This window comes from Podarcis raffonei, chromosome 1, assembly GCF_027172205.1.
Source record: "Podarcis raffonei isolate rPodRaf1 chromosome 1, rPodRaf1.pri, whole genome shotgun sequence".
Lineage (NCBI taxonomy): Eukaryota > Metazoa > Chordata > Lepidosauria > Squamata > Lacertidae > Podarcis > Podarcis raffonei.
The window spans coordinates 97,375,264-97,393,576 of NC_070602.1; the positions used below are offsets into that span (position 1 = coordinate 97,375,264).

Genomic DNA, 18,313 nt, shown 5'->3' on the forward strand with positions numbered 1-18,313 from the left:
CAACTATCCTGCATGAAAGCAATAGACATTTGGCAACAAAATCCACAATATATTATTTCCTCAGAGCATTGTTTTATATATATATATATATATATATATATATATATATATATATATATATATAACAATGCTCTGAGGAAATAATCTTAGTTTTCATATGCATCAGAATGAGGTGGCAGAGTGAGCTGTGCCACTTCAGGCATGTAGAGAATTGCATTTTTTATGCTCCGATGTGCAACACACAAACACAATCAAATAATATAAAACTGTCTGTAGGTAGAAAACACTCTTCAGGGAGAAGGCTGGGCTGAAAACCTTTCTGCATGACGTGCTGCTTGGTGGTGGTTTTTCTTTTCCTGGTAGTCACATGTGTTTGTGTGTACTTAACTTGGGACCCATACAAAAGTGTCACCCTGCAGCTGCAACCTGCAGTGGCACTGTCCATTATGCCTCCTCATTCTGCTATGTGTATAGACCAGTCAGTGTTAGCTGGGTTGTCTGAACATTGAATACAATTTGCAAGGTGGAAAGGATCAAGGACAGAAGAGAGATGTTATCTGTGACGATAGAAGCAGATGAACATTAACTAAAAGCTTCATGGAGATCATAAAGGGTAGAGAGACCTTAGTAATGGATTTTTTTCTTCAAGGTTTTAGTATGTTATGTGACCCAGCCATGGACTGGAACTGAGGAGTGAAAAATAAAGAGAACTAAATTTTACACCAAGGTTACATGCCTGGAAAGAATGGTGGATTATAAGATAATTAAGGTTCGGAAACTGTGGGATAGGCAGAGATTTATTGCTGATGAATTACAAGAAATTCAGTTTTATCAAGGTTAATTTAAGAAAATGAGCAGACATCCATGAAGTGATAATAGCCAAAAGACAATTAGCCACTGTAGCCACCAATGCTTAAAGAGCAGGAATTCAGAGTTAAAGTGACAGATCATCAATTAATTTTTTTTTTATAAAAAGACAGACTAAGACTGCCATCCTAACTTTATTGATCTGGGGGCAAGCCCTATTCAATTCAACAGGATTTACTTCTGAGTAGATGGACATAGCATTGCACTGTGAAAGACCAGGAGCTGGGGAGGGAAATAGGGCAAAGTACTGACATCTTGAAAATACCAACCATGAGGGATAATATATATAAAGAGAACTGTTGAGGAGAATTTGAAAGGGAAAATGAGAGACAGAAGAATTAAACCAAGCCAAAGCTAACCCTCCCAGAAAGAGAGGAGAGGAGGAGAGGAGAGAATTTATTTATTATTGTGTATTTCACTTGCATACCACCATCCAACAAAGTTCTCTTTGTAATTTGCATAAACAATAAAATGCAGATGCGATTCACAATAAACACACACACAAATCACAAAACAAAACAAAAAAGCACAGCAAAACATCAACAACTGAAATCAGCATAAAACATAGGAGCTAAAAAAGCAGAAAATCAGTGAGTGACAAATTGGTGCCAAAAAATGGAAGCACCTAATTTATGACAAATGAGGACAGAAGATACACTGAATGGCAAAGGAACAGACTGAACTTCTGTGCAGGTATTTAAACTTAGCTAAGTTAAAAGTGGATTCAGTGAAATGGAGAGGCAGTCTTTTTTGTTTAAAAAAGGCATGTCTCCAGTTTTCACTCTTCTCCTCCTGTGGCTGATTTTCCAGGGCAGCCTCTATTTTTCCCTTTTTTAAAAAAAAGATCCCAAGATGCAATGTATAGCTAATATCCCCTTTTTGTGTCTTGTCAATTGCCACACCAGATTCTAAGGGCTTTCAAGTGTCTGGACACGTTTGGGGGGAGATTCCCCTTGTGTGGATGTTGTAGCTATAAATCATCTTCATAGAAATCTCTCATAGGCTCTTGCACAGATTGTTCAGCTGAAGATGAAGAATATGCTTTGGGCAGGAGTTCAGTGAGTAATACTGTGGGTCTGATACAAACAAAACTTAGGAAAGCTATTTCCTTCCTTTATATTTTGTTTTGTGTGATTTTAATTGAAATGCTTTATGTTCTAATAGTTATCAGACAAGCCCTTTGGGTAGACCAAAACTCCCATCTAGCTTTCTACGGGGACCCTGCTAGATTATTCTGGGAAGATTGCCAGGCAGGCATAAGGACAATTGCTACCACCAGCACTACTGATGTGTCTAGAAATTAGTTGGTGGTATAATGCCTCTAAACTTGGGATTCCGTCTAGCCACCTTTGCTAACAGCCACTGATAGATATATTCTCCGTGAAATTTGTATAACCCCCTTTTGGAACTATGTAAGCTAGTGGCCATAACTACATATTACAGCTGCAGGTTTTTTAAAATTAATTTTGCATTGTGTGGAATGACAAAGCCCTGACAATTTTCAAAAATTGATTTTGGGCCAGACGTAAATGTTGCGCCTAATGAATAGCATGCAAATGCATCTCTCGTTTTGCTTTAATTAATTACAGGCTCAGGAAGGATTGTTATCAGGATTGCAGTGTGTGGGGAAAGATCTTTATTCCCCCTTTCACATAAGGTATAAGGCTGTGGGAGGTGGTGGTGGTGATGGGCAATCTATTGGCACTAATGGGAACTTTCCCCCAAAGTTTGTAGGCACACAGGAAATATATATATATATATATATATATATATATATATATATATATATATATGGTACAACAGGGATAAACCTTCCGTTTGGTGCAGTAATCCCAACAGCGATCTAGAGTCAGAGCAAGAGGGTGTACCTGTAATTAACGAGAAACGGGGGGGGGGGGGGGAGGCACCTGCACACTATGCATTCAGTCTACTTTGGTATTTATTTATTTATCACCGTTCTTTATATGCCACCTTTCAGGATACAAATGCTTCCAAGGCAGTTTACAACTAGCATCGCTGCACATTTTAATACACACCTCCATTAACATGTCACAAGTCATAAAGTTCCCTTAACAGGCAGCTGGTGGTATATGGCCCTATGGAGAGGGAAGGGGGAAAGGCTTTGGTTATTCCTTCACCTTCTCTCCTCACATGGCCCTTTTCGGGGAGGAAAGAGGAGTCTTCCATGTTCCCGTTCCTCCATCCCATGTGTTTATCACCTGTTCCTTTGATTCTTCTCTGTGTGTTCTGAAACAGGCATGCAGCTTTATTTCTCCCTTTGTCGCACATTAAGTCTTTACTACTTGTTTTCTGCTTTGTCATTTCCTGCCTTGGCTGTTCTGTTCTTGGCTTTTCTATTATTATTGTTTTTTTATTCTCCCTTTCTGTTGCTGGAATAGTGATGGGGCCAAAGCAATTAGATTTACTTCTCACCCTGCTGGTTACACTGACAAACTGACAATGCTTCTCACAGAAGTTCTTAACTATGGATTGGCATTAGCAAAAGTCAGCGCCCAGGTAGAAATTTTCTGTGAAGTGTGACATAGACCTTCCCGTTGGCCGTGCAGTGCAGTCAGAGGAATAAATCTGTACTCAGACTTATTAGCGTTTGATTTGGTGTCTCAACATGGAAAAAAAGTCAATGGCGAGATTACGAAGAGCTGAGTACATTTATAGATGGCTGTATCAAATCAATCTTACACTCCTCAGTTCTGGCGTTGTTGTGAAATGTTTAAATGTAACAGTTCCATTAGCTAATTAGATGTCTGGGGAAATACTTTTACCCTGTTAAGCCTATTTATGCTGAAAGATTTGAAATTGCTATTAGTAAGCAGGCAAATGGCAACTTTGATTTCCCCATCTCCTCCCCACTCTTAAAATTTACTACTATCTACTGACATCTTTGTTATAGACAAGCAGTTACTCAAGGTTTATTGGCATTGTTTCCAGAGATTTAAATGAGATATAAAATTTTATAGCAGCATAGTATTTTAATGACTGTTTCATTATTTTACATGGAGGGCATGAATGAATAGAAGGAGTAATATTGATGGACAGCATGTCATTAGAAGATACAAAAAAAAAGTTCTGTGAGTCATTTATGTGTAAATTAGGGTCTTTTGTGTTTGAGGGCTTAGTTGCAGAATTATATATAGTCCAATATCTCCTAGTGTAACAGGGCAAAAGAGAATCTATGTGCCATATATATCCTGGAGAAGATATATATTGATATGCTTAGCATAACTTGACTCATCTGCTGGATCAGGAAGTATATCATATGCTTTTATTATCAATGATCCAAGTGCTGCTAGGCTCTTGCTCTTACTGCCCTTTATACTTGGAGTGCCCTTTAGGAACATCTGGGAAGTGGCAGGTCCCTCCATATCTTCCTTCCTTCAGTACATTCCTCAAAGCCTGCTTCTGCTAAAAAGCCTTTGGTTCAACCTTAAATCTTCATCCCCAACTAGGAATGAAGGAGGATTTTGTCCTGTCATCATTTTTAAGTGGACTGACCTATTTCGCACCTCTTGGACTCGTACGCAAATCAGGACATAATTATATTATTCATATTTCACAGTTCTCTGAATTTTGTGGTGCAGTTCTCGGCTCAAAAACGTTTAAAAAACTGTTTGGATAAAATATATTTAGAAATGTGTACATTAAATAAAATGCATATTTGAATTGCCATGGGCTGTAAATTGACTGATCCATCTAGACCCTGTCCACAACTGTAATGAAGTTTTAAGTATGTGTAGCTGAATTTGTGTGCACATTTGCCCCCTGTTACGCACCCTGGATGTGGGATTGCGCTGTGGTCTAAACCACAGAGGCTTGGGCTTGCCAATCAGAAGGTCAGCGGTTCAAATCCCCACAACAGAGTAAGCACCCATTGCTCGGTCCCTGCTCCTGCCAACCTAGCAGTTTGAAAGCACTTCATGTGCAAGTAGATAAATAGGTACTGCTCTGGCGGGAAGGTAAATGGCGTTTCCGTGCACTGCTCTGGTTTGCCAGAAGCAGCTTAGTCATGATGGCCACATGACCCGGAAGCTGTCTGCGGACAAACATCGGCTCCGTCGGCCAGTAAAGCGAGATGAGCACCGCAACCCCAGAGTCGTCTGCGACTGGACTTAATGGCCAGGGGTCCCTTTACCTTTACCTTTTTACCCTTGCTTCTTCTACTATCCTTTCAGTCTCTTTGTTTGTCAAAATGTAGACTGTCTTCAGACAGGACTAAAAGTGACAATAGATTCTGTACTAGCAAATGCAAGTAACGAATGCCTTATTAGTGTTGTATGTCGCAATGTGGCATAATCATGCAGTTGCTGAGCTTTTTTAAGGATTTTACCCCAGGACATATACTGCCACGGGGGCCAGATTAAATCGACCAGCAGGCTGGATTAGGCACCCTGAAACAGACTTTGGACATGCTTGGCATAATGTAATGCCTTTTTACATGACCCATTAATAGGAAAATGGGTGAGGACCATGTTATGATGAAGTGAGACTGAAGACTGCCCAATAAACCTCTCACTGGAACAGTAAGCCTGCAACTTTGACACATTTAACTTATGTGTATTCAGCTTTATGTGCTTGGGAAAAAACAAAGGAACAAAGAAACAAAGAAACAAACAAACAGGGACAGGCGTCTAAGAAAAAATACTTTCGCAATCTTACCCACAATTGAATGATGTGCTTTGGCTATACACAACCCCCCCCCACACACATCCGCCTTGACTAAGGATACAACCCCAATACCTTACTTGCCAAAGTTATGACAATTGTTATGAGGAAGGCAAAACCTCCAGATGGGCCCAATTTGTCTGGAAGACAAATTCAACCTTGACCCCAAGTATGGCAAGTCGATGCTTCCATTTTTGTTGTTTAGTCGTCTTAGTCGTGTTCAACACTCCATGACATCATGAAAACAGAGCATGCCTTGGAAACTCTCACTTTCTTCTCAAAGCTTCTCCTTTTTTATGTCCATTGAGTTTTCTTGGCAAAATACTGAAGTGGTTTGCCAGTTCCTTCTCCAGGTGGATCACATTTAGTCTAAACTCTCGGCTATGACCTGTTTGTCTAGGGTGGCCCTGCACAGCATAGCTCATAGCTTCTCTGAGTTATTCAAGCCCCTTCACCACGACAAGGCAGTGATCCATGAAGGGGGGGTGCTTCCATAGCAAGGTCTTAATCGCGTTCTGCTCACTCTCAAGCAGAACCTTAGCATAACAAAAAGGGTGGGTGGGGAAGCTGATTGGACAAAATCATGGACAAACCACTGGAAGCCTATGTGACTGCTGCGGAAGGAAATGATGCCCTCCAAGGCTGTGTGGGAAACAGGTGCACACCCCCTGCCCCAGTGCTGCCTCCTCCCACGCCAGGCTGCAACCACTGCTGCCGGATGTAATAAGGCCGCGAACGGCCAAGAACTATCATGAAGATGAAATAATCGCAGGACAATTAGTTTGGGATAAAATAGGCCACAATGTTGTTGATTACAGTTTTAAGTTGGTCTTGGCGTAGGCACTGGGTGTGTACCCTGAATCACACAGCCCGACTGCTGGTTGATTATTGAGTACGGTTAATCCCAGGTTAAGGCTCATCCCATAACGTACATCAAATCAGGGCAGTCCCTCTCAGATCACCATTGGGGGGGGGAGTCCTGGCTTACCAGGCCCCATCTGGGAAGCACACCACTGGACCCTTCTATGGGATACCAATTTGATAGAATGGAGTGGGGGTATGAGTCCCAATTCCCCCATCTATCTTTTGGCTTTAGGCATGATCCTCAGAATATAACTGCAAGTTGCAGGCTTACTGCATTTCTAGTCTTTTTAAACAAAAGATTTCTGTAATTCATTGGGAGAATGGCCCAGACTTACAAAACTTTTGAGAAAATTTTGCATTCTGCACTTGTTACACATTTGGAAACTTACTTCCCACCACACTTGAATAGAATTGCTTGAAATCACTTGAGTCCCGAGATCCACTTATATTTTTTTCAGTAGGATCCAGTCTCACTCGGGTGGTTTTAAATATACTTTGTGGATGAGAGTCTTTCTTCCCTTTTTTCATACCAAAATATTCAAAATGTTTCCAAGAGTGATAGATTTTCAATCACATCTCTTTCTCCTACATAAAAACAAAAGCATATATTTTCCCCAAGGCCAACTTAGGTTCTTCTGCCAGAAGGTATCCGCTGTCTTGTGGGTACCACCCACACAGATTGAGCCAAGTGTTAAATATGGGCAACTCATTCTACTATGAGTGAAAAAGAAGAGATGGAAGTAAGTCTTCTGTCTGCTGTAGACCATAAACCTGACAGGAACTGACTATTTTGTATATTACTTGTAAATAGAGATGGTGAAACAGAACAGATTTTCACAGTTCAGCTACTTGCTGTCTCCCCATCCTACCTTTTCCTTGAAGGACTCCTCACAACTTCCACCTTGACCCCAGTTCTCTGAGATGTGGTAGCAACTGCCATACAGGCAGGATGTCAAAATGCTTGCAAAGACTATAATGCTAGCATGACTTGTAGAGGCAAGCACATAATTGGTGCACGGTTTAAGAGTTCCTCTTCTCTCCCCAACCCCAAACCCTTAGCTTGCTCAGCTGTCAGCTCAGTGTTGAACACACAGAGTGCTGCTACTGAAATGGGCCATTCAGAGAGAATGATTGAATAGAGGTAGATGCAGTGAGAGAATCTTTCCAAACACGTCATAGAAAAGATTGATACTCATTCATGATGAGATGCGTTCCTGTAGGAGAGGGATTTTCAAACTTAATTCATCTTTCAGCAGGCTAGAATAATAGTATAGCGATTAGGCAAGTCAAATTTTGTCTGATCAGCAGAGGCATGCACATATATATATATAGAACACATCTTGTAGTGGGATTGCCTGCTCAATTCTCTCTATTACTCCCCATAATGTGCTTGAAAAGTTTTATTCATACTTCGGGGACAAAGAGGCTGTCCTCATTTAGGAATATGAATGCAGAAATTACTGCTGCACAATTGACAGCTTTAAGCACTTCCACTGACTTCCACTTCCACTCATTTGCAAGCTGGTATATGCATGTTGCCCCACAAAAGCAATAGAAACCTTTACCCTCAACTTTATAATTCTTTGCCAGGCAGGTTCATGATAATCACAACTCTAGTTTCCAGTGAAGAGATGGTTTTCTTCTGCAGTTGCAGTTCTAAGTTTTATTGCCCCCCCCCACTCCATGTTTAAATGATTGATCTTGTTGGTTTGGTCTTGGGTTCATTAAAGATAATGAAAGCTTTGCAGGTATCCTAAAAGGAGGAGCATTCAGAGTGGGAATGTTGTTCATAAGGGGTTATAGATTTGAGCTTTTAAAGAATTCAAACATGAGAATCATCCAAGATTCCATAGCCCATGATCAAGTCCTTTTTATATATTTGCACATGTCTTAATGTATACTGTTGTGTCAGAGTGTAGCAAGGGTTATGTTTGACAAACCACAAGTATTTCCGTTACCCTTCCAGATTAATATGTGCATTTCTATTAGTGTTCAAGCATTTTTTTTAAAAAAGGAAATAATTTATTGAATATCTGCTTAAGGCTTGCAGCACACTAGACATGATTTCCTCAACACTTCATAAATATCAGTTATATACTGACTATCCAGCTTTTATGAAAATGTTGAAGAAATTCTTCAGCATCTTTTCTAAATTATACAAAACAGAAGGAAAGAAACTGAGGAGGCCATCTGCTGGTGTGCATAGGAGAGCTGAGGGCAAACACAGATGTTTGAGAATAAGAGGGCATCTGGGGTGGAACTAAACATTAGGAGAAATATATGAAGTAACATTAGCCATGTTTGCCCATGAGAAAAATTCTGAAGTACAGTACTTGTTAATTAGGACAATGGCCAGTTTGTATTTATTCCCCCTACAAAAGCACCCTGTTTGTTTCACCTCAGGATGGAGGCGGAACTGAGTAACAGCTGTTGCATTTGCAGAGACAGGGCCTCAGTCATTACGAGATTCTTATTTTCCATGAGGCCCAGGTGCAGCCTGAAAGGGCCTCCTTTGAATGTCTGATATCTCCTCTCCCTATTGAAATCCATTTTGTTAGTTTGAGCCCAGTTCTCCAATCTGTTAAGGTCATCTTGAATCCTGATTTCATCTTCTGTGGCATTAGCTACCCCTCCCAGTTTGGTGTCATCTGAAAATTTGAAGATTATCCCCTCCATTCCTTCATCTAAGTTGTTTATAAAGATGTTGAACAACAACAGGTCCAGGATAGAACCCTGCAGCACCCCACTTGTCACTTTCCCCCCCAGTGAATCGTCCATGAGGAACGATTCAAGAGCACCTTTTGAGTTCAGCCTGTCAACCAGCTACAGATCTACCTAACAGTTACTTTCTCCCTTCCTTCATAACAACTAGTGCAGGTTAAGACATTTCTTAACATGCTGTATATTTTCTTGAAGTGCCAGTAGCAGCAAGTTAGGTGCAGTGATGGCACAGGATCATGCAGCATAATGATGTTTGGAATGTAGGGTTAGTTACATTAGATATCATGAAGAGCGATTGGCCTAAGACATAGGGCTGCCTGTGGCCTGTTTTTCATTTTCCAAATGTCACATGAAAAATAATAAAGTTTTAATTATTGTGAATGTGATGCAAGGTGAACAAGAATGTGTTCTCGCACATTCTACAAAAGTCCTCTAATCTAGACCAGGGAGCAGAGGACTCCCACTGGTAGTGTTTCCATAAGGACAAATCCTAGAAGTCTGATCATAAAGAACAAAAGAAGCCCATGAGGTTTTGGAATTGAAGAGGGTATGAAGTGCACACGTGAAACATACCTTGGCATCCCTGCTGCAGTACTTCTGTGAACCAATTAAAGTCTTCTCCCTGCCATGCTTTCATATTGCTACGACTACTCATATATTTTTAACTGGTCATATTCTTAACATGGGCTTCTTCTTTTTCTCTTCCCATTTTGTGTTGATTTTAGGTGAGGATGTGTCAGGTGATCTCTGTGCAGACTCCCCTTCGCCTTCCAAGACCATAACATGTGAAGTACCGTGTGGAATGGACTGTGTTGTGACTGAATGGTCGCAGTGGTCATCTTGTTCTCACTCATGCACCAGTAAAAATGCTGAAGGCAGGCAAAGCAGAACGAGGTCAATACTGGCATTACCAGGAGAAGGTGAACAGCACATCTCTTATGGCTATTTCTTTGTTTTCTTTACAGACTTCCTGTGGCATGGCAAGGTTAGGAACTATATATACCAGAACCATGGGAGTCTCATTTGGTACTTCCTTATTCATTGAGGATAAGACTTTCCCTCTTGAATGATATGCTTTCAAACTATTTTTTGTCCTTGAACCAGTAACAGACTGCAAATGAGTAACATTACTTTCTTCTGACATGGCTTCAGATATGGCCGGAATGCTACAATACCAAATATCTGAGGTGGATGTTAAAAACTTGAAGAGCTTTTCTGGAAACTCTGCCTTGTACTTTAGCTTTCCTCATGGCTGTATGTGTTGAAATGTGTTATTTTTAATATAACCATAGCGTGTTCTCTCACCAGCATCAAAATCTTCAAAACATAGCAGCAGATGGGTGCTGCATTAGCAGTTGAATAGTGGCCCCCTGTGATCAGTTAAAAACACCCCAAAAATGCAATTGGGAAAGAGCAAAGTTATGAATGCACATGCCTAGGATTATTAGATTAACATTTTTAAAAAGAAAAAACATAGCAAGCAAATATTATGTATATTTCGGTGTGGTGAGGAGTGATTGTGAGTTGTGCCTCCTCAAGGTCATGTATCATTCCACATTTTCCTAGAGAACTGTTTGGATTAGTCCCCAGCCCCAGTGAAATAAGAGTAATTAATAATCTTTATCACTTGAAAAGAATTTTCACCTACAAAGCTCTGTACAAATATTCATTAATCCATTCTGTTTCCAAATTGTATCTGATAACATTGAAGTCATGAGTTAATGAAGCTTTTTAATATATCAGAATATTTGATTTTTAAACAGATAAATTTACATAGAAAAATTAATTAAATGATGATGCATGTTCCTAATAATATTGATGTTAACTGTAGAGCCATAAATCCAAGAAAGCAAACTAAAGACACAGTGGAGGAAACAGTGTTTAGCTAGGGCCAAATATTTTTCTGTGAAAACTTAAGTGTATCATTAAAAAAATGAATGCACATATTGGAATACTTAAATATTGAATTACACATTAAATATTTCATAGGTTAATTCCTTTGCAGGGGCATGGGATAATTAAAGTCTGGAATATGTAATTTCAATATCATTCCATTTGACTTCAGTGGTGACCTGTTTGTTCTACTTTACCCAACTTATGGATTTAGGGAAGGGTAATGTGCTAGCTTTTAATGGCCCCAAATATGTCTGAAAACAGTACAGTGACTTTGAAGGTTTAGAAGAGGCAATGAAAAGCAGTTTATGCAGTGTTGCCAAGTATTGATAAAGTGGACCAACAGAACAATGCTAGTTAGATCAGGGGCTTTTATTGGGGTTGTGTTTTTTTTAAAATGTGAAACTATTTTATATCATAGAATCATAGAATTGTAGAGTTGGAAGGGATCCTGAGGAACATCTAGTCCAACCCTCTGCATTGCAGGAGTATGTAACTGTCCCATATGGGGATCGAACCTGCGTTATCAGCACCACACTCTAATCAACTGAACTATATGTTTTTATATTGTGAGTTGCTTCAGGATGCCTCATGGGAAGTGATCCATAAATGAAATTATCATTTCTCTAGTCATTGACTATCTTGGCTGGGGCTGATGAGACTTGGAATTCCACACCTGGAGGGTGCCAGCTTCTTAAACCCTGGACTACAAATTTATACAACCCCTAGGTGAATGCCTATCATCATTTTGGATTATGGCATTTCAGATTCATAGGTATGCATTTTCAAGATGAATTCTTAGGGATGGAAACACCTTCTGGGTGGCATTCTGGACCATCTTTTTCCTAATTTTTATGCAAAAGGCCATACATAGTACCTTCACGTCTACAAGATATGCAGTTTGCACTTTGTTGGTGCAAAATGGCATCAGCTGGGCAGCTTAGGGAATGAAATTTAACAATTTGAACTTTTTTTCTCCTCCATAAGAACAGCTTAAGAACTTGGAAATTACAGTTTTCCAATGGGAATTATATCACTAAATTTTTCAATAAGTATGCAGAACAAAGGATGGTTGTGTTTCAGTAGGCGCTTAATTTACTTGGTGCTTGTCTCTGCCTCACTATCCCCCCCCCCCTTTGTAAGTGGTGGTGGTGGTATTGTTTATATGGTCATTTGAACACTGCAGCCTCAGGAAAGCAATGGCAATAAAGATAAGCTTGTGCATCTATAGTTTTCTCCAAGTTTCTTTGATGTTTGGTATTTCATAGAACTATAATTAATCACCAGCTAGGGAATTCAGTTTTATCAACTCATACCAAATTCAGAGTTGGATCTGTGTGGCTCCATTTTCTGCTACTTTCTGCTTCTTTGTAACTTAGCATACAGATTAAAAAATCAACAACAGATCCTGTGAGTATTCCACAGAGTATGCATCGGGTCCTGTATCCCAGGGCTGCTACTTGAGGGCAGCAGCTCACTGTAGTGATAACATGTTCAGATCCCAGTCTTAGCTCCGTCATGACTGTTGTAATTGCTACTCATTGCTACCTCAGTGCTCTTTGTCAGCTTGTATGCTGAAACTGTGTTGGACAGCCAGTTTTGGGTCTCTGTACATGGAATACTGAAAGCACTGCCATGTGTCCCTGAAGCTTAAGTCAATGTGCATAGGCTTCCAGAGTGGATGCTTATGACTTATAATAATGTATGGCTCAAATAAATGGCAATTATGTTATTTGAGCAATACTTGATTATAAGTCATAGGACTGTGAAACTAGTATCATAAGTTGGGGAAATTGTCCTTTTGTGTGTGACTGAACACAGCATTGTGCAATACAGGCAACTTCCTTTTTGTGCACATTCAAGGCACACGTGATGGATGACATGCACACCACTTTTTGCCCCAGAATAGGGCGGGCTTACACGCACCCCACCAATGCGCACTGTGGCCCAGAACACAACCCCCACGCAAATGGGGAGTTACCTGTACTAGTTCTTGGAAGTTCCTTTATTGCAGCAGGAATGCAACCAGTGTTTTACACACACACACACACACACACACACACACACACACACACACACAGACTGCTACACACTGTTGCTTTTATTCTATACAGGTGGAAAGTCATGCCCTCCTAATCATGCACTAGAAGAATATCATACATGCAACGAGCATGCTTGCAACCAGATCTACTGGGAAACATCAACATGGAGTCCCTGTTCAGAAAACATCTTGGTAACAGCTCTGAATGCTACCATTAACTGGAATGGTGTGCCTACCTGTGGAGTGGGCATGCAGACGAGGAAGGTCTTCTGTGTGAAGAATAATTCTGGCCAGGTCCCAGCCAAAAGGTATTGTTCAGAAATGCATGGCACTGGAGACACACCATGTCCATAGTCTTTGGTTTCTAACTAAATTTCCTTCAGACCTAAGAATGTCATTGTAGAAGTGTCAGTTTGCTAAGATGGTATGCAGACCACCACCACATGACTCTTCCTTCTTTCTGTACTGGTTGGGTGCTTCTGGGGTTTGGTGAACAAGGTAATACTAGCTAGACTGCAAGAGGTGAAACAGACAGAGCTCTCTATCCACTTCATTCACTTACAGAGGCTGCTGATTTAATGTAATCTGTTCCCTTTTCTGGCACTTTTTAAAAAATGTAGGGAGATTCAAATGCCTTTCTACTGAGAAAAACACATAGATGATACAAGAACAATAAATTTTTATTATTTCTTAAATTTGTATACTGCCCTTTGTCCAGGGTGGTTTACAACATACAAATTGAGAAAGGAAAATGCATAATAAGGTAAAAACCAATACGAACCAATAACCCCCGTCCCACAAAAGACATAGGATGTTAATCAGCGAAACATCTGGTTGAAGAGAAATGTTTTCTCCTGGTGCCTAAAGATATGTAACGAAGGTGAGTCTTTTCTGGAGACAGCATTCCACAGATGGGGAGCCACTGCAGAAATGGGCTCTTCCCTTTTTTGCCACCCACTGGACCCCTTGTGGGGGTGGTACACAAAGAAGGGCTTCAGATGATCATTGTAGTGCCCAAATCAGTTCATATGGGAAGAGGCAGTCAGAGGATGTTATAAGGAATGCAGATCTACTGCTGTAACTTCCATAGTTACTGGTTTTAAAAAATAAATAAAACATTTTAAATTCTGGTGGAAGAATTGATGAAAGGGAAATGGCTTCCACTCTAAATGGGCTATTTTTCAGAGTTATCCTTTTAGGAGGTCTTGTACCAAACTCCCTTTTGCTTTTGTTTGATGGGATCTTTAAGCTCAACTGCTGAGAGAGATTTTTTCCCCTCAGAAAACAAACAAACAAACAAACAAACAGTTTCCTGAGCTTTAGAATGTGTGCACATTTGGATACTAGTCTAGATTACACCCTGCTAGCAGAATTATCCCAGCAAAACACAAAAAAGGTGGAGAATCATTTAGCATATGTTGACTCCCATTAAAGAAAGGTATGTGTGAAATGTTCATTGCTATGTTGATTTATAGCATATATATATATATATATATATATATATATATATATATATATATATATAATGTTATTCTAAACAATATTTATCCCTATGTATGACTTAACCTTCTGCTTTGCTTTAGAAGCTCAGAAAAGTCAGAAGCACATTTGTTTCCCTACACATACATATATACATATAATCAAGACATTGCTAATTACTTTCTGCACCGTTAATTAGTCTGGAGAATGACAGCCTAGTTTTAATCCTTGTATCTCTCAGAACAATTTTGCTAAAAATGAGCAGGCTACGTTGAAAGTTAATTAAAATTCTTTAGATTAATGAGATTAATTGAGGAAAGAAATGTCTAGTGCCCGTTGATAACCAGGAAAATTGTCAGCATGAGGTTTTTTTTTGCCATTTGCTGCGTCATACACTCTTTCAAGCATATTTTGTTCTTAATCCCTTATGTAGAAGTCTAAGTGAGGGACAGTGATCTTCAGTGGCACTCTAAAACAGTGATGGCCCAAGGAGATGCCCTGCAGATGTTGATGTACTATAACTCCCATCATCCCTGCTGGGTTTACCATACTTGCTTTGGGCCGATGGGAATTGGAGTCCAACAGCATCTGGAGGGCATCTTGTTGGCTGCCCCTGCTTTGAAGTGTTCAGGTAAGTCTTGAAAGTCGGAACAGTGTTTATTCGAAAAGAGAAAGTGTTAAAGGAATGCAAATCTGCCTTGTAATGAAGAGGTAGCACAAAGTGACTGCAAGTACTGAGATTTCTGAAATTGGAACTTTAACCTATTATGGCTTCAGTGGGGGGAAATGGTTTATACTGGTCACACCATGAGCCGGTTTGACTAATAGTATTAGCAGAACATAGTGGAATCATAGCTGATGGGGCAACCCTGTATGATCACAGTTAGGGCTGTGTGTGCACATATGTGCAAGAGAAGGGTGACCGCAGTGGAGATACCCCAGAACTTATAACAGAAAAATGCAAAGTTTATTGACAAACAAAATACCAATTCTTTAACTAGTTCATTTGCTGACTTTTGTATACCAAATATGTACATCTTTGCAGGATAAGGCTTTTAGCCCTTGCTCCATCAGTAAACTCTATGTCCTTTATCCTCCTTAACTCATTGAAAGATTAGGCTGCCTGAGACTTGTGGTTTCAAAGTATAGGTTTCTGAATTTAATCATAATAATGAGCAGGAAAATTGTTTGTGACTAGACCTGCTTATTAAATTGCATTTGACTATTTATGAAAATTTGAGCTTCCAGTGATTCTCTAAAAGCTATGGGAAGTGCTTAACCGCAGGGTAACTTTGAGAAGAAGATTTATGTATCTGCATAAATATTCAATTTAGGTTTTGCTGAAGTTATGAAATGTGGATTTTCGCTCCTATTACTTTGAAGGAGGTGGGAGCTAAATTCATTTTCCATTTTACAGACCTCCAAGTGGATAGAAAAATGAACAGTTCCTAGAAATAAATTTCAAAGAGATAATGGAAACAAAAATGCATTATATACCAAGAATTCATTTGAGAACAATATACACACTTATTAAAACAATGCATTTCACTGTTTCACTTGGATTAATTTTAAAAACTTTTTGTTTGATGTTATTAAATATTTCACAATAGCAGCTTTGTGACCTATGTTTAACTCCTACCATACTTTGAAAACTGTCAGTGATTAAGGTACTGATTGGTTTGGAAGTTATATTTCACTTGTGGGTGTTTCTCAAGCAATCTGTCTGCATGGAAATTAAGACTGTGAAAAGCTCATTCTTTCCTCTCCTTTGTTTTACTGTCCCATTTAGAACAGCTGATCTTCCACAGCATATAGAACTGCCCCTTTTACCTCCCTCTCATAATTCAAATTAGGGATTGCTGACATATGAATTTTATTCGTATTTTATATTAGAGAGTTGGGGGAAGGAAACCATCCATCCAGGATTACCAGGCAATAAAGATTAGGGCAAAGATGTATAAATGGGAGGAATGGGATCAAAAAAATTAGCAGCTATTGGAAGCCTCTCTTTATCAAAGAACCTGCAAGAGATGGCTGTTTTCTGCATTTTATGTTAAAAGCTGGGACACAGAAAAGTAGGGGGGGCATTAAATTCAATGTGAACACTTTCAGGAGGGTGATATGTTTGGATTTGATTATGCTGCCTTTAAGACAAGTTAAGTGATGGCTTGTTTTAACCATGATCTGTTCAATAAGTCACCAAGTATGACACAGCTAAACGAATTCCAGCTTATTTCTCAAAAAAAATGTGTTTTGTTTTCCAGCTGCTCTTGTCTTGTGCTTATGTATTTCTAGTATTATTTATGAAAACCTATACATGTCTACTTAGACGTAAGGGCTTGTGTATAGTGCATGTGTATAGTGTGGAGTTCTTTATCAGAGCTTTCTGTTTTATTGCACAGCAGAGATTTACCCCCTTAATAATTTTGGGGCTTTCTTAAAGGCAGTTCTCATACGTTACACTTAAAATTGTGTTTTCAGGTGCCCAGAATCCACCCGGCCAGACACAGTCCGCCCATGTTTGCTGCCATGCAAGAAGGATTGTGTGGTGACCCCTTTCAGCGAATGGACACACTGCCCTACCACCTGCCAACGTGGTAAGCTGCTTTAAAAGAGGGATAAAGAAGTTCTGGTCAGAACAAATAAACAATCCCTATCATATCAGCACAGAAGATAAAGTGATAAGCCTTTGTTTTCGTTTGGATTCAGGTAGTGAGCAATACTATGTACCAAGCACCTTAATCCTATGAATTGGCTTTTTGTGCAGCAGTACTGATGCGCACTACTGTAGCTAAAGCATTGCAAGCCGAGAGGAGCTCCATAGGTCTGTACCACTTGCCAGAAACCTCAACCCAGTCTCTGATTTGTTAATATTACATTTTCATCATTAGTTTCGCAGTACTTGCAATCTACTAAACCCTTCACAAAATGTGTTAAGAACACAAGGACCTGTCTACAGATTCACAGTTTAGAGCCAAACTAGACATATTAATTTATGGGTCAAATTAACATGCATGTGATTTAATTAAAAAAAACAAACAAACCCGACATGTAAATAGCTACAGAGAAGCAGAGCAGCCTTGGAACTATTTCTGTCCTTCTGATGGTAAGTTGCATCCCTGGTGGAGAAAGGACTCTAACTCTCTCTTTTCTCCCTCCCATGGAAAACAGCCTTTCTGAAGCTGCTGTTTTCATTAGTGGCAGTGGAGGCTTTCCTTAAAATGCAAAGGACACACAAAAAAGTAGGCGAGTATAAGATAAACAGCTCACTCCTCTCTGCTTTCCCCATTGGATCAAATCTTCAATGTTTTCAGCTTGCAAAGGTAGTATAACCATTGCCCTAATCTGAATTGGGCTGTGGCTCAATCCAAATCCAGCATAGCCACACATCACTCTTTTGCACAGACTTCAGTGTCATGTGCATATTATGGAGCAATGATCTGGAAAAGTTGGAAAATTCTGTTTGAAGACCTTGAAGATATGGGCTCATTTTCAGCACAGGGCTATTTGTTGTTTGTTCTAATTTGATAGGATATTCAGATTCCCCCTCCCATCTCCTAAAGTACAGAACTATGCTTTGAGCTAAATCATTGGATAGTGGAAGTTTTCCCATGTGTCCAGTGGCTTTCTCAGAAGCTAGATTCTAAGTGGAGTTGGTGGTGGCAAAATATTCTAGAAATATAGTGTGTTGAGCATCAAACAATCCATAGCCATTTCATCCCCCTTGAGATTTCACAGCAAAACTGCCATCAGAAATGTGGTTTTCAG

General features: G+C 39.7%; 1 protein-coding gene across 4 annotated transcripts in view; it reads left to right on the forward strand.

Annotated features, from left to right (window-relative positions):
- Positions 1-18,313, forward strand: part of THSD7B (thrombospondin type 1 domain containing 7B) — a 367,181-nt gene that overhangs the window by 204,227 nt on the left and 144,641 nt on the right. For all 4 annotated transcript variants that reach the window (XM_053405725.1, XM_053405703.1, XM_053405718.1 and 1 more), the window contains 3 exons: positions 9,858-10,052; positions 13,140-13,374; positions 17,027-17,142. In XM_053405725.1, coding sequence (XP_053261700.1) covers positions 9,858-10,052; positions 13,140-13,374; positions 17,027-17,142 — 546 coding nt within the window. The remainder of the gene's footprint in view (positions 1-9,857; positions 10,053-13,139; positions 13,375-17,026; positions 17,143-18,313) is intronic.